This window comes from Anarhichas minor, unplaced genomic scaffold, assembly GCF_050575085.1.
Source record: "Anarhichas minor isolate MPS153535 unplaced genomic scaffold, ASM5057508v1 ptg000123l, whole genome shotgun sequence".
In the NCBI taxonomy this organism is placed as follows: domain Eukaryota; kingdom Metazoa; phylum Chordata; class Actinopteri; order Perciformes; family Anarhichadidae; genus Anarhichas; species Anarhichas minor.
In genome coordinates, this window is record NW_027466569.1 from 660001 (window position 1) to 676368 (window position 16368).

At 40.7% G+C, this 16368-nt stretch overlaps 2 protein-coding genes across 5 annotated transcripts in view; one reads left to right on the top strand and one right to left on the bottom strand.

The window, feature by feature from the left end:
- The window catches only part of LOC142940990 (isocitrate dehydrogenase [NAD] subunit alpha, mitochondrial-like), a 13037-nt gene extending 4247 nt beyond the window's left edge, over positions 1 to 8790 (bottom strand). Inside the window, exons 1-7 of one of the 3 annotated variants that reach the window (XM_076083217.1) lie at positions 8732 to 8790; positions 7880 to 7945; positions 5657 to 5762; positions 5281 to 5364; positions 3953 to 4067; positions 1017 to 1204; positions 1 to 48 (exon numbers count right to left, since the gene is read on the bottom strand). The exon at positions 1 to 48 is cut by the window's left edge and continues 86 nt beyond it. In XM_076083217.1, the coding sequence (XP_075939332.1) occupies positions 1 to 48; positions 1017 to 1204; positions 3953 to 4067; positions 5281 to 5364; positions 5657 to 5698 (477 nt within the window). In that variant the 5' untranslated portion in view covers positions 5699 to 5762; positions 7880 to 7945; positions 8732 to 8790. Of the gene's footprint in view, positions 49 to 1016; positions 1205 to 3952; positions 4068 to 5280; positions 5365 to 5656; positions 6219 to 7879; positions 7946 to 8731 lie in introns of those variants that run through there. The other 2 variants (XM_076083215.1, XM_076083216.1) reach the window with 2 other exon arrangements.
- A 1697-nt stretch (positions 8791 to 10487) lies between these two features.
- LOC142940989 (calcium and integrin-binding family member 2-like) lies at positions 10488 to 12533 on the top strand. 2 transcript variants are annotated; one of them, XM_076083214.1, is made up of 6 exons: positions 10488 to 10538; positions 10820 to 10854; positions 11293 to 11404; positions 11492 to 11639; positions 11718 to 11913; positions 12512 to 12533. In XM_076083214.1, the coding sequence occupies exons 1-6, from the start codon at positions 10488 to 10490 to the stop codon at positions 12531 to 12533; spliced, it is 564 nt and encodes a 187-aa protein (XP_075939329.1). The 2 variants fall into 2 exon arrangements, with proteins under 2 accessions (XP_075939329.1, XP_075939328.1); XM_076083213.1 differs by lacking the exon at positions 12512 to 12533 and having other exon boundaries at positions 11718 to 11980.
- The last annotated feature ends 3835 nt before the right edge of the window (positions 12534 to 16368 follow it).

The window sequence follows — 16368 nt, forward strand, 5'->3', positions numbered from 1 at the left end:
GGCGTCCTCGGTGATCAGTTTGATGCTCTGGACCACACCCTCCACGATCTACAGGGACCAGGACCAGAGGACAGTAAGACCAGAGTACATTAAGACCAGATCCTTAAGGGGGTCCGAGTGGAGAGAGAGACAGGAAGTGCTCATTCCAGGAACAACAGGAATGAAAACAAGACTTCATGGAGTCCACCAGGAGGATCCATGTGGAGTGGAGGACAGGAAGTGACATCACACATGCACTGGGACACGCCCACTGCCAGATCCAGAACTGACTCTTCGGTTTAGTTTCAATCAGACTCAGAATGGGGAGGAGCTTCACGGTGAGTTCAGACACTGTGACAGCCAATCAGAACGGAGCTCCTCCAGAAACCAGAAGTCGGTACTGAACCAGGTTTTGATAAGAGACGTTAGCTTTGGTGGGTGGTTTCTAGTCCCACCAGTAACAACTGGGTTCTGGTCTGAACACACACTGTTTCCAGTCTTTGTGCTAATGCTAAGCTAAAGGCTAAAGACTTCCTGTCACCGACAACAGGAAGTAACAAAAGGTTTTGAATGTTTTCTTCTTCTGGACTTTAAATTCAGATCTGAGCTGACAGTGTAAACACAGACTGTACTGGTCCACATCAGGACAGGACTGTACTGGTCCACATCAGGACTGTATTGATCCACATCAGGACTGTACTAATCCACATCAGGACAGGACTGTACTGATCCACATCAGGACTGTACTGATCCACATCAGGACTGTACTGGTCCACATCAGGACTGTACTGATCCACATCAGGACCGTAATGGTCCACATCAGGACCGTACTGGTCCAGTTCTTACCCTGAAGAGGAGCAGGTCCTGTCCTCAGGTGACCTACAGGTGAATTAATTCCACAGTTTAACCTGATTAAAGATGTTGATTTTTGACAGACGTCAGAGTCTAAATGAACAGATATATGGTGGCTCGTTGTAGACCAGCTGCTATCTGTTGACGTGGATCATGAATCATCAGCGATCAGTGTGGACTCTCACCACGTGTTCGATGCCGCTGTACTCGCCCTCCGTGTTCTCCCGGATGGTCACCAGGTTGACGTCGGTGTACGGAGTCTTGTAGCCTTCGATGGAGATACAAGGCCTCACGTTGGCATACAGGTCAAAGGTCTTCCTCAGCAGCAGGTTCATGGAGGGGTGGCCTGCAGCGATGGGGGTCTTCAGGGGTCCTGGAGGAGAAGAAGAAGAGCTGGATTCAGAGAGGAACCACCAGAGACTCGAGATCAGTTCAGTTCAGGGAGGATCATTATTGATCTGTGAAGATTTATTTAAAAGGTTTAAAACTCTAAGTTTTATTGATCCGGTCACATCCTAACAAATATGTTCAGAAATTAAGTTATTTGTAATAAAATGGAATGACACAGGGAAAAAGTATTGAACACGCGTACTGAAATGTATTTAATACTTGGTACAAAAGCCTTTGTTGGTAATGATGCTTCCTGTGTGGAGAAACTAGGCGCATGCATTGCTCAGGTGTGGTTTTGGCCCATTCTTCCACACAAACAGTCTTCAAATCTTCAAGGTTCCGTGGGCCTCTTCTGTGAACTCTGATCTTTAGTTCTTTCATAGATTTTCTATTGGATTCAAGTCAGCTGATCATCTGGGCCATTCTAGCAGCTTTATTTTATTTATCTGAAACCAGTTGAGCAGTGTTGGGACCATAATCCGGAAGTGGAAAGAACATAATTTCACCATAAACCGGTCACGACCAGGTTCTCCTCGCAAGATTTCTGACAGAGGAGTGAAAATAATTATCAGAAGAGTCGTCCAAGAGCCAAGGACCACTTGTGGAGAGCTTCAGAAAGACCTGGAATGAGCAGGTCCAATAGTTTCAAAGAAAACAATAAGTAATGCACTCAACCGCCGTAGCCTGTATGCACGCTCACCACGCAAGACTCCACTGCTGAAGAAAAAGCATGTTGAAGCTCGTTTAAAGTTTGCTGCACAACATTTAGACAAGCCTGTGAAATATACGGAGAATATAGTCTGGTCAGATGAGACCAAGATTGAACTCTTCGGATGCCATAATACACACCATGTTTGGAGGTCAAATGGCACTGCACATCACCCCAAAAACACCAAACCAACAGTGAAGTTTGGAGGTGGGAACATCATGTGTGGGGCTGTTTCTCAGCAGACGGCTCTGGCAAACGTCATATGATTGAAGGAAGGATGAATGGAAAAATGTTCTTGATAAAAATCTGCTCCCATCTACCAGGATGATGAAGAGGAAACGAGGGTGGACATTTCACACAGCCAAGGAAACTCTCAACTGGTTTCAGATAAATAAAATAAAGCTGCTAGAATGGCCCAGATGATCAGCTGACTTGAATCCAATAGAAAATCTATGAAAGAACTAAAGATCAGAGTTCACAGAAGAGGCCCACGGAACCTTGAAGATTTGAAGACTGTTTGTGTGGAAGAATGGGCCAAAACCACACCTGAGCAATGCATGCGCCTAGTTTCTCCACACAGGAAGCATCATTACCAACAAAGGCTTTTGTACCAAGTATTAAATACATTTCAGTACGCGTGTTCAATACTTTTTCCCTGTGTCATTCCATTTTATTACAAATAACTTAATTTCTGAACATATTTGTTAAGATTTCTTTGTATGTATGGATTACTTGGGTTGTTACCGACATCTGGTGAAAATGTCATGTCAACAGCACCTTTAGAAATATATTTACTGAGGAAAATGGTGACGTGTTCAATACTTATTTTACCCGCTGTATATATATATATATATATAAATATAAATATAAATATATATATAAATATATATATATTTAGTTAAATATATATATATATATATAAATATAAATATATATATAAATATATATATATTTAGTTAAATATATATATATATATATAAATATAAATATATATATAAATATATATATATTTAGTTAAATATATATATATATATATAAATATAAATATATATATATTTAGTTAAATATATATATATATATATATAAATATAAATATATATATAAATATATATATATTTAGTTAAATATATAACCTATTTATAGATAGATAAAAATGACTTCATTTGACCGAGTGTAAAGATCAGAGGTTATCTATTTAAATATATAAATATATATATATATATATATAGCACTATATTAGTGCTGGGCAACGATTAAAATATTTAATCGCGATTAATCGCATGGATTTTTTGCGATTAATGTCATTGTTATGGCAAAGGTCAATAATGAATTCAAAAGTAGTGTATTGCACACTTTTATTTTAAAAGTACTGCTGTATGAACAAAAGGGCAATAACATTTGGTTCACGAGATGCAGGTAGCATGTTTTATACTTAATGTGAATATAATTCATACTTTGTTGGCATCTTATTCTGAAAACCGGATGTTTGTCTGAAGAAACCGGATGTTGTCTCACGTTAATCTTTCCGCTAACTTTCAAAGTCCTTCGCTCGCTCCCGATCTGTGCCGTTTAAATGCGTTTACCGTGAATGTCAGCATATAGGTGCACTAAAATTACTGACGATAGGATGTTTGCTGGCTTTTATCCCACTGTTCTTGTCATCCTCTTGTTGTTATGTATATGTATTGTCTCTTGTCTTTCAATAAAATAAAAAAATAAATAAAATAAAATTATAATAAATTTAAAAAAATGCGTTAAAGCGCGATAAAATAATTATCGCGCGTTAATTAATGAATGTGTTAACGCGAAATTAACGCGTTAACTTGCCCAGCACTAATATAAATATATATTATATATATATATATATATATGAAAAAGAAATAGAGGCTTTATATGCTATAAATATTGAACTGTTAACAGATTTGTTGTCACATGGACGGTTGCCTTGTTTTGGTTGTTTATTCTGACTTAAGCGTTAACCTAGATAGAACATCTGTATGTTGTAGTCCAGATGTTGCTCACCCTTCAGGCCGATCTTGCTGCGGTCCATAGACTCTTTAGCATCAGGAGGGATCATCCATCTTCCACCCGGTCCTTTAATGGCCGTCACGTTCCTCTCCTCCCAGCTGATCGGAGCCTGAAGGTAAAACAAGGTGAGCAATGAGCTGCTGCTGCTCGTAAGAAAACATCTGGATCAAGGTGAGCAATGAGCTGCTGCTGCTCGTAAGAAAACATCTGGATCAAGGTGAGCAATGAGCTGCTGCTGCTCGTAAGAAAACATCTGGATCAAGGTGAGCAATGAGCTGCTGCTGCTAGTTAGAAAACATCTGGATCAAGGTGAGCAATGAGCTGCTGCTGCTCGTAAGAAAACATCTGGATCAAGGTGAGCAATGAGCTGCTGCTGCTCGTAAGAAAACATCTGGATCAAGGTGAGCAATGAGCTGCTGCTGCTCGTAAGAAAACATCTGGATCAAGGTGAGCAATGAGCTGCTGCTGCTAGTTAGAAAACATCTGGATCAAGGTGAGCAATGAGCTGCTGCTGCTCGTAAGAAAACATCTGGATCAAGGTGAGCAATGAGCTGCTGCTGCTCGTAAGAAAACATCTGGATCAAGGTGAGCAATGAGCTGCTGCTGCTAGTTAGAAAACATCTGGATCAAGGTGAGCAATGAGCTGCTGCTGCTCGTAAGAAAACATCTGGATCAAGGTGAGCAATGAGCTGCTGCTGCTAGTTAGAAAACATCTGGATCAAGGTGAGCAATGAGCTGCTGCTGCTCGTAAGAAAACATCTGGATCAAGGTGAGCAATGAGCTGCTGCTGCTCGTTAGAAAACATCTGCATCAACGTGAGCAATGAGCTGCTGCTGCTCGTTAGAAAACATCTGGATCAACGTGAGCAATGAGCTGCTGCTGCTCATTAGAAAACATCTGGATCAACGTGAGCAATGAGCTGCTGCTCGTTAATAAACATCTGGATCAACGTGAGCAATGAGCTGCTGCTTGTTAGAAAACATCTGGATCAACGTGAGCAATGAGCTGCTGCTGCTCGTTAGAAAACATCTGGATCAACGTGAGCAATGAGCTGCTGCTGCTCGTTAGAAAACATCTGGATCAACGTGAGCAATGAGCTGCTGCTCGTAAGAAAACATCTGGATCAATGTGAGCAATGAGCTGCTGCTGCTCGTTAGAAAACATCTGGATCAACGTGAGCAATGAGCTGCTGCTCATTAGAAAACATCTGGATCAATGTGAGCAATGAGCTGCTGCTGCTCGTTAGAAAACATCTGGATCAACGTGAGCAATGAGCTGCTGCTCGTTAGAAAACATCTGGATCAACGTGTGATGTCACTGACCTTTGCAGCCTCAAAGATCTTCATGACGGCCGTAGAGATCTCTGGTCCGATCCCGTCACCTGGGATCAGTGTGACCGTCTGCATCTGTGGAGACGAGAGACAGACAGGTGGTTAGTGTGTGTGTGTGTGTGTTAGTGTGTGTGTTTCAACCTTTTCTGAGTCGCGGCACACCAACAACCAAAAAGGTTACAAAATGACACCTTTTAGCACAATACAGCATACTGTATATGCAGGGTGTCAAACTCAATCACACAGGGAGGGACTACGTTGAGGGCCAAATAGAGTCACCGTGTAATAAACAGGATAGAAGGGATATTGGACAAAGTGCAAAAAGAATACATGTTGAGGTAGGCTACATTATTTTATGCATACGTACCAGAGCCAGATGTTTGGCATCTTTTCTTGGCTGCCAGTTCATTAATATCTGGGGTTAGGTTCTGTGGAAACCCTCAGGATGGAGTGAAGGTGCATCAGTGAGACTCCTGTGTGGGTTTGTGTTCATCTTCATCACAGAGAACAGCTGCTCACACAGGTACAGGTATGTGCTTCCAAACATGCAGAGCATTTGAGCAGCATGGAGGCGGAGTTAAGGCATCGTTTCGGGGTGAAGCTTGTAAACTGTGCAGCGCCCTCAGAGTCACACTTTACCTTGAGTGTCATTACACTGGAGGTCTATCAGCTCCACAGGTGCTCTTTACACCTCAACTGCAAACGGATTGCTGAGCAGTTCAGATTTAAATGTCTGAGCTGCAAAGTCGGCAAATCGCAGAGTGAACTCTGTACCAAGTGCACCCAGTTTATCAGCAAAATGCGCAGTCGGGAACACAGCGGTGGAGACACGGTTTGGAAACACGGACAGTGACCCAAGTTTCCTTTCTGCATCTGAGTCTCCCAGAGGCGCAGCTTGGCCTGGAAAGCTCTCACTGCGTCACACATGTCTGTGATCACAGACATGTATGATCACACATGTCTGTGATCACAGACATGTGTGATCATACATGTCTGTAAAAAATCAATACAGCATAGTATCGCGATATTTTGCGTGGCGATATTGTATCGATACACGGACGCCAAGTATCGATCTTTTATTATATAAACTATAAAAACATTTTTTTAAACATTTTTTGAAAAATCAAATCGATTGCTTTTTCAGTCCACCAGATGGTGCAGAGTTGTTTTCTGGTGAGGTCAGGAAAGGTCCCGGGTCAGCGTGATTGGTAGGAAGTTGGTCAAAACAAAGAGAGACATCTGGCCTCACAACAGGGTTACATCTGCCAACAGCAGCCAGGCTCATGGGGAGAGTGCAGCGCATAACTGTCTCTCTGCCCTCGACGTCCACGCATCGCAAGTTATACTGAGTTATACAACTCTAATATCCTACTTATATAAGTTATAGTTCATATACTGAGTCCACACGTTTGCATTTACAGTGCACCCGGAAAGTATTCACAGCGCTTCACTTTTTCCACATTTTGTTATGTTACAGCCTTATTCCAAAATGGATTAAATTCATTATTTTCCTCAACATTCTATACACAACAACCCACAATGACAAAGTGAAAACTGTTTTTTGCAAATTTTTGCAAATCTATTAAAAATAAAGAACGAAAACATAACATGTACATGTAGGAAAATAATGAATTTAATCCATTTTGGAATAACGCTGTAACATAACAAAATGTGGAAAAAGTGAAGCGCTGTGAATACTTTCCGGATGCACTGTAGTTAAGTTGGACTATGTAGTAATACAAACAGTTCAGTTTGTCAGGTTCATGCAACATTTATGACATTGTTGGTCAGTCTGTCTGCTTGACAATCATATTCTGCTGCAATAAAAATGATTGAAGTGAGATGAACAGACTGAAAACTTTATCTTATTAGATAAAACATGTTGACACAGTTTTCCTTTGGGGACATAATTTGAAGTTGAAAAAAGTAATAAATCGCAATACTCAGAATATCGCAGTATCGTGATAATATCGCAGTATCATGATAATATCGTATCGCGGGACCTCTGGTGATTCCCACCCCTAGTGATCACACGTCCCCGTCCCTGAAGCTGCAGGTTTAGCGCAGTGAGATGCTTCGTTATGTTGCACATAAAGCCAGCTCACATCGCCACTTTTCTTCCCGGAGCTCTGTGGTGGCGGGACAGTTCTGATAAACATGATATTTTCTGGCGGGCCGTTGTACCGAGGGCCGGATATATGCTGACAATTTAATGACAAGTCTCTAAATGTGTTGATCCTTATAGGCTTTTCATCTGGGTTTTGTTGTCCAGGGCCCAGTTCAGAGTCTACATTTTTCCTTTCCAAATATTTCTCCATCGCTGTTTGTCTTGTCACCGCAACTTCTCCCATCATTTCATTCTACTGTCCTACACGTCATTACTGCGCTACCTACTGCCCCCCACTGGCATGGAAGTATTTATTACTGAGTCAGACACTATGTTGCAGCTCAGACGCTCAACAATGGCAACGTATTTGCAGCAAATAAATAATATTTTATTGGACATTTTCCCACGGCACAGCTGACGATCTCTCACAGCACAGCGGTTGAAAATCACTGTGTTAGTGTGTGTGTGTGTGTGTCTCCTCACCCCTCTGGAGAAGGAAGCTGAGGACAGAGTGTGTCTCCTTGTTGCCCCCCCCACCACCTGAGACAGCTGAGAGACATGAAGGTCACGTTAAACAGCTGCTCCTCATTCATCACATAGCTATACATATTATATACTATTATATACAATTATTACATTCTCACCAACCTTAAAACTCTTAATTTCACCCTAATTTATTCATAAAAGTTATAGCTTTAATTCCAATAACCTCTACCAATAAATCAAGTTATTATCAACATAACATTTGGAGAATAATAATCTTGTATTTATGCTTATTTAAATGCATTAAACCTGATAAGAGTCACATGATAATCATATAGTTTGGGGTTTTATTTGACTAAGTGAATGTGAGTTTATTACAGAATCGTTTCAAATCAACTACATCTTTACTGCCATACAACTCTATGGTGGAGTTTATATATGTATGCCGAATTAAACAACACAACCTCTTCTTCTTTAAGAGTTCTTCGCTTCTTCTCTGCGAGCTGTGGATTCAGCCCAACATGCAAGCTGACCTTAAACTGGTACATTTTTAAACAGTTTGGTTTTGAGCCGTTAGCTCAGCTAGCTAGCTATCGTTAGCTCAGCTAGCTTCAGCTACTGTGTGAAGGACACACACACCATGCTAACATGCTGAGCTAGCTACAGTGAGTGTCATCCCGCTGAAGGACACACACCTAGCTAGCATGCTAGCATGCTAACGGATAGCGTACTAAAGTCTCCGTTAACACCGTAGAGACACCGTGAACCTTCTACTCTCACGTAATAAACTACTCGTCTCTGCTTATAACGTCCTCTCTGACTCTCAGTGGTTTATGACGCTTATTTTCTCACCATTGACCTCCACGCGCTGCCTGCCATCCTGCTGCTTGATTAGTGATCAAAGATCCTCTGATTGGAGGAGAACAGCACGAGGAGGGCTCACTCTGAGGGGAGGACGAGCAGGAGACAAAGATCCTCTGTTAGGAGAGAGAGAGCGAGAGAGAGAGAGAGGAGGAGGGCATACTCTGAGCGATTTCTCCACCACCACGTTATAGACAGAGAGAGAGACAGACAGATGGATAGAAAGATAGATGGATGGATGGAGTTTAGTCATTCTTATATTCATATATATATATATAATATATATAAATATATAAATATATATTATATATATACAAATATATATTATATATGTATATTTATTGATATACATTGTTGTTTTTCACTACTTGTGTTCATAACATTCTCTTCTTCACTTTTATCCGTCTAGCTCTCTTTCTGTTTCTGTGTGAAACTGAACCCAAATAATGTGATTATGATTCACAAAAGACTGATTTCTTTTACTTTTTCTTTTTCTTTTTCTTTGTTTTCTGTTAACTTGAGTTTCATTTATTTGTTGTAAATCTCTGGTAAAGTTTAACCTGAAGTGTAATTGTTGATTAATCAGTGAGAACATGAAGCGATATTTGTTTTTCAAATAGTTTCATGTGTGAATGAACTGTTCCTCAAAGAGCCTCCGAGGGACCAATAAAGAATAAAATATAATAAAATAATCTGAGTTTTGAGAAGCTTCACAGTTCATATTTATTTATTTATTTATTTGTTGTTGTTATTGTCCTCACAGATTCGGTCACGTGATGGTTAAATAACAACATGACATGATGCGTCCAGGTTCTTCTGTATTATTCAGGTAAACTGCTGTGATTGGCCAGAATGCGCAAGGGCGGGACTTAGTGACGTCACCGTCCTGAGAAGTTAGATTACAAAATAAAAGTCTTTCACTCACAAAAGTACATTTAGAAATATAAGCTGCTATAAATGAATAATAATAAACTTAATAATTATATGATAAAATGATTACAACTGTTATAAAAATAGTTATCATTATTATTATCATTTGTATCATTATTATTATTTTATATTATTATTATTTTCTTTTTATCATTATTATTATTTTCTTTTTATTATTATTATTATTATTATTATTATTATTACCATTGTCACTATCATTATTATTTAATTTGTATTATTATTATTATTACCATTACTATTTTATTTGTATTATTATCATTATTAACATTATTATTATTATCATCATTATTATTATTATTATTATTATTATCATCATTATTATCATAATTACTATTGTTATTATTATCATTATTATTATTATTATTATTATTATTATTATCATTATTATTATTATTATTATTATTATCATCATTATTATTATTATTATTATCATGTGAACTGTTCAACATGTATTTCTTACTCATTTGTTATATTTTAACACTTCATAAACACGGTCATGTATAAAGGTCTGTAACTCTCATCATTGTGTTTTCCGAGCAGCCCTTGAACGCATCACGGTGATACCCGCACCGCCCCCCCCCCCCCCCCCCCCCCCCCCATCACCACCACCCCCCCCCCCCCACCCCCGCACCGGTGAGGCGTAAAAATCACCTTCTCCTCTGCAGCTGAGACCAGAACTATACTGAGCCCGGATCAGGAGCATGAATGCATAGACCGGGTCTCCTGCTGGACCGGATGCACCATGTGGTCCTGAATGAGCTCAGACGGACCTGAGATGTGATGGGAGAGGAGCAGGATGGGCAACAAGCAGACAACCTTCACGGAGGAGCAGCTGGAGGCGTTTCAGGTCTGGACCTGGTCCATAACCATCATTATTATTATTAATATCTTCATTATTGTTGTTGTTATTGTTGTTATTATACTGTAATAACAACACAGCATGAAGCAGATTCCTCCACACATCCATCATCTCCTTAATTAAGACGGAGGAGCAGGCAGGCCTGTGATTGGCTGAGCCGCCTCTCTCTCTGCATCACGTGACGCTGAGTGACGGGGTGTAAGCGGATCCTCCCCTGGGGACCAGCACCGGGTCTGTGACTCTGTGTGTGTGTGTGCGTGTGTTTACAGGACTGCACCTTTTTCACCAGGAAGGAGATCCAGCGGTGAGTTTACCGGGAAACAAACAACAACAACCACAACACACCTTTATCACCTTTGAGTGAGGGGGCGGGGCTACACATTATATATTATATATCTAATAATAATCAGCTGTTTTATGTTGAAGCTCCAGAGTTTAGAAGCTTTATAGAGAAATGTAAAGCTTCCGTAAACATGTTTTCTTCTAATTTCTCAATAAAAATATATGTTTAAATGAATAATAATAATCAGATTAGTGACATCACCTTTTTTACCTAAGCCCCGCCCACTTTAATGCGGAGATAAAACATGTGATTTTAAACAAACTAAAACATTAAAACATAAATCTGTGATTTTAAATAAACAAAGTATCAATAAAGTTATAATGGTTAATCCTCAGGGGAACATGAGTTTTCATTGGTAGCTGAGATGTTTTATCGTGTCACATGACTCGTATGTTTCAGGTTACACGGTCGATATCGTGAACTCGCTCCTCATCTAGTTCCGCTGGATTACACCAACAACCCCGACATCAGGGTTCCTCTGACGCTCATCGTCACCATGCCGGAGCTCAAGGTAGGTAGTCCTCTTTACACCTGTGATCCTTCACCTGTGATCCTTCACCTGTGATCCTTCACCTGTGATCCTTCACCTGTGTGACAGGAGAACCCGTTCAGAGACAGAATCGTAGAGACGTTCTCCGAGGACGGACACGGGAACCTCAGCTTCAACGACTTCGTCGACATGTTTTCTGCACTCTGTGAAACTTCACCCAGAGAGCTCAAGACCATCTACGCCTTCAGGATTTACGGTAAGATGGAGGAGAGGAAGGTAGACAGGCAGACAGAGTCCTCAGTGTCCTTAGTGTGATCTTGTGGTTGTGGTCCAGACTTTAACAGGGACAACTTCATCTGTAAGGAGGACCTGAAGAAGACCCTGAACAAGCTGACCAAAGGAGACCTGACCCCCGAGGAGGTCTCTCTGGTCTGTGATAAGTCCATGGAGGAGGCCGACCTGGACGGGGACAGCAAGCTCTCCTTCTCCGACTTCGAGAACATGGTCTCAAAGGCTCCGGACTTCCTCAGGTACCAGGACTCTGCTGTCTTTATTAATCTCTCTCTCATCAATAATGCGCCGTGATTGGTCGATCAAACTTCTGTCAGGAAGCTCTTTAAAAAAAAAAAGTTGCTCAGTACAGAACTCAGAGCAATTGCCTCCAACGGCTCTCAACATGGCGACGGTGAGCCTACAAGCTAGTAGCTAATGATGCTAACAACAACAACAAAGCACTAAAAGGCACGCTCACATGCACTAACGTGCACTAAAAGACACGCTCACATGCACTAACGTACACCAACATGCACTAAGAGGCACAGGTTTTGATTCTACGACAACAATATCTTGACCACAAATCACCATTTCTCTGCATCACTGACGGATGTGATCAGTGTTTCACATTTAAACCACACCCACCAGTGATGTCACAGTATACGCTCCAGAACACTGTGACATCACAGCGGTGAGGTGAGACGTTAAATCACCGGAGGTCAGCAAAGACGGGGGTTTTTAGCTGATCTTTGAAGGGATTTGATTGGCCGATGAAACACGTGAGACATCTGTCCCTCTGAAGGATCTTTGTGGTCCAACAGATGAAACTCATCCTGTTTCTGTTTTTGTCTGCAGTAACTTCCACGTACGAATATGAGACTCTTCAGAGGACACAACGTCTCCTCCTGAAACCCTCTGACCCACCTCGACTCAGTGCCTGACCTTTCTATCGCCGGCGGAGAGTCTTCTTCTGGTCTGGACTCACAGAAGACACGTTTCAGAGGGAAAGTAGTTACTGCATGAAAACCTTCTCTTTAAAAGACGGTGTTGTGGAGCGATGAAACTACGACGGGGCTAATTTTATACCGAGAGAGAGCATCTCCGACGTCTCCTCTGGACCATCTCGCTCCTCGGAGACGCTTTGGGAGACGCTGCAAAGCAAACAGGGCTTTTCTGACTTCTGTGCTTTTGCAGAAAAGGCCGGATCCACCGACGGGATTCTCTTCAAAAAGCACAGTTTTAAAGGGCAAACAAACAGTGAAGAGCTATGCAATGTGTTAATGAAGTGCATGTTGTAAATGGCTCCTAGCTGTGTTCGGTTTCTTCTTCTGGTGTCGTGACTCGTTCTGGTGCATAATGACAATCACAGTAGACTGTAGTTCAGTTGATGGAAGGGCTCTCTGTCGTCTCACCTGTAAACTTTGGCTTTGATAAATCTCTCTTTTCCTTTTCACTCATTCAAGAGAAAAAAGGTTTTCAGGCTAGATTAGAAATAAATAAATAAATAAATAAAAGATGTTTCTGTTTCTCCATGAAGCTTCTTAAACTGATCCAGGTTCATCTGGAACATCTCAACTCTCCTCTGAACACACTCTTCTACTGATTCATGGTTCCTTTAAACGTTCTCCAAAAAACAGACAGAATACTGTTTTATATTAAGACGCTAAATACACACTAAAGATCTAGAAGAAAACAGACTAAATAAAGCAAATACTGCCCCCTAGTGCCAAAGATCTGGAATGTTACATATATGTCACAATGGGCGTTTACGTATCAATGTTTTCCTCATTTTAAAAGGTCATTTAACCTATTTTTGATTGGTAACAAACATTTGCCTTTTTATTTGCATTTCCACAACACATATCAAAAGTATAATCTTTCTGGTTAGATTTAATCAAAACATTTTTTTCAGATTTGTTTTACAAGACAGAAATGTCTTCTTTATGATCTTCATCCTGAACACTGTCGTTCATTCTGATCAATACTGCAAAATAAATAATTAAATTACCTTGAAATAGGACCAAAATAGGAGTTAAATCTAGTTTGTTTGTGTGTTTTATTTACTGATATACATTTTTACTTTCATTTTGTCATAATTAATTTTAATAATAATTTAAAAAATTTGAATTTTTTTAGTTTAAATGTCTTTTGAATTCAGCAACAGAACATATTTTAACTAAAATATTTGAATCAGGTAAATCAATTGAACAGCTCATTACTATTTGTCTTATTGTGAAAAATATGTCACTTTGTTTTCTGAGACAATTATAAGACATATCTGTCACATCAGTATTTTCATAACTTTATATATATTAATATAAATTTATATATAGTTATATATAGTATGAGTTTGATAAACATGGTTAGAACAGTTTAGATGTAATGTAGGACATGTTATCAAAGCATTAGAATTGTTAAATGTGTTGAAACTTACCTTTAGCAAGAAAAACAAGCTTTTTGAAATTAGCTCGTTCTGCCACATGTGCTGACCAGCCAGGCAGCCATTTTGGAAGTGATGTCATTGGTACACAAATGACCTCACTGTCACATGACCTCACCAGGATGTTCAGTATGTGTCACTTAGGGACTTCAAGAGTTAAAATCAAAGATGAAAGGAACTTTCCAGGATATTTAAAGTGTCACCGTGGGTCCTTCTGGGTTAAAAATGACACAGACCTCATTCTGTGTAAAATATGTATTTCAATCTGTTGATCTGAAGTTAATGAGCGACTTCAACAAGTTACTGTGGTTTCAGTTCAAAGTCACTTTTGAATAAAGAAAAACCACAATCTTCCTTTCAGAAACTAAACAATAAAACACCGTCCTGTGTTGTGGTCGGAGCAGCAGATAAAGAAGAGCTTCAGTCTCTATTCTATAAACGTTAGTCTCAACGTTCAGTATGAGCTCACTTCACAACAGCTGCTTCACTGAAACATCACAGTCTCCTGATTTTGTTCCCATAAAACTAACAGGCTTCAGGTTTCAGGCTTCAGGATTCATGCTTCAGGCTTCAGGTTTCAGGCTTCATGCTTCATGCTTCAGGCTTCAGGCTTCAGGGTTCAGGTTTCAGGCTTCAGGCTTCAGGTTTCAGGATTCATGCTTCATGCTTCAGGTTTCAGGCTTCAGGGTTCAGGATTCAGGATTCATGCTTCATGCTCCATGCTTCAGGTTTCAGGCTTCAGGCTTCAAGCTTCATGCTTCATGCTTCATGCTTCATGTCTCATGCTTCAGACTTCATATTTCAGGCTTCATGCTTCAGGCTTTATGCTTCAGGCTTCGGGGTTTCGGGTTTCGGGCTTCGGGCTTCATGCTTCATGTTTCATGCTTCAGGCTTCATGCTTCATGTTTCATGCTTCAGGCTTCAGGCTTCATGCTTCAGGCTTCATGCTTCATGTTTCATGCTTCAGGCTTCATGTTTCATGCTTCAGGCTTCATGCTTCATGCTTCATGTTTCATGCTTCATGCTTCAGGCTTCATGCTTCATGTTTCATGCTTCATGCTTCATGTTTCATGCTTCAGGCTTCAGGCTTCATGCTTCATGTTTCATGCTTCATGCTTCAGGCTTCATGCTTCATGTTTCATGCTTCAGGCTTCATGCTTCATGTTTCATGCTTCAGGCTTCATGTTTCATGCTTCAGACTTCATGCTTCAGGCTTCATGCTTCAGGCTTCATGTTTCATGCTTCATGTTTCATGCTTCAGGCTTCATATTTCATGCTTCATGTTTCATGCTTCAGGCTTCATGCTTCAGGCTTCATGTTTCATGCTTCAGGCTTCATGCTTCAGGCTTCATGCTTCAGGCTTCATGTTTGATGCTTCAGGCTTCATGCTTCAGGCTTCATGCTTCAGGCTTCATGTTTCATGCTTCAGGCTTCACGCTTCAGGCTTCATGTTTCATGCTTCATGCTTCAGGCTTCATGCTTCAGGCTTCAGGCTTCATGCTTCATGTTTCATGCTTCATGTTTCATGCTTCATGTTTCATGCTTCATGTTTCATGCTTCAGGCTTCATGTTTCATGCTTCATGTTTCATGCTTCAGGCTTCATGCTTCATGTTTCATGCTTCATGTTTCATGCTTCATGTTTCATGCTTCATGTTTCATGCTTCATGTTTCAGGCTTCATGTTTCATGCTTCAGGCTTCATGCTTCAGGCTTCATGTTTCATGCTTCATGCTTCAGGCTTCATGTTTCATGCTTCAGGCTTCACGCTTCAGGCTTCATGTTTCATGTTTCATGCTTCAGGCTTCAGGCTTCATGTTTCATGCTTCAGGCGTCAGGCTTCATGCTTCAGGCTTCAGGCTTCATGTTTCATGCTTCAGGCTTCATGCTTCATGTTTCATGCTTCATGTTTCAGGCTTCATGTTTCATGCTTCAGGCTTCATGCTTCAGGCTTCATGTTTCATGCTTCAGGCTTCAGGCTTCATGTTTCATGCTTCATGCTTCAGGCTTCATGTTTCATGCTTCAGGCTTCATGCTTCAGGCTTCATGTTTCATGCTTCACGCTTCAGGCTTCAGGCTTCATGCTTCAGGCTTCGGGCTTCATGCTGCTGTTCAGAGGTCGTTCTGTTCAGCTGGAGACTGAAACACCATCAAGACATTTATCCTGATTATTCTGACCGGCCAACTGTGGCGACAACATCGTGTTCCTGCTGCCTCAGCACACCGACTTCATCCTGCTGTCTGTCTGCTGGACCTGCTCTGTGCAGCTGAGGGA

Bases quoted from the DNA above. Each gene is read 5' to 3' on its own strand.
- LOC142940989 (XM_076083213.1), top strand. From the start codon at position 10,488: ATGGGCAACAAGCAGACAACCTTCACGGAGGAGCAGCTGGAGGCGTTT. The intron at 10,539-10,819 runs GTCTGGACCTGG...GTGTGTTTACAG, and splicing joins AGCAGCTGGAGGCGTTTCAG to GACTGCACCTTTTTCACCAG. The intron at 11,640-11,717 runs GTAAGATGGAGG...GTTGTGGTCCAG, and splicing joins CTACGCCTTCAGGATTTACG to ACTTTAACAGGGACAACTTC.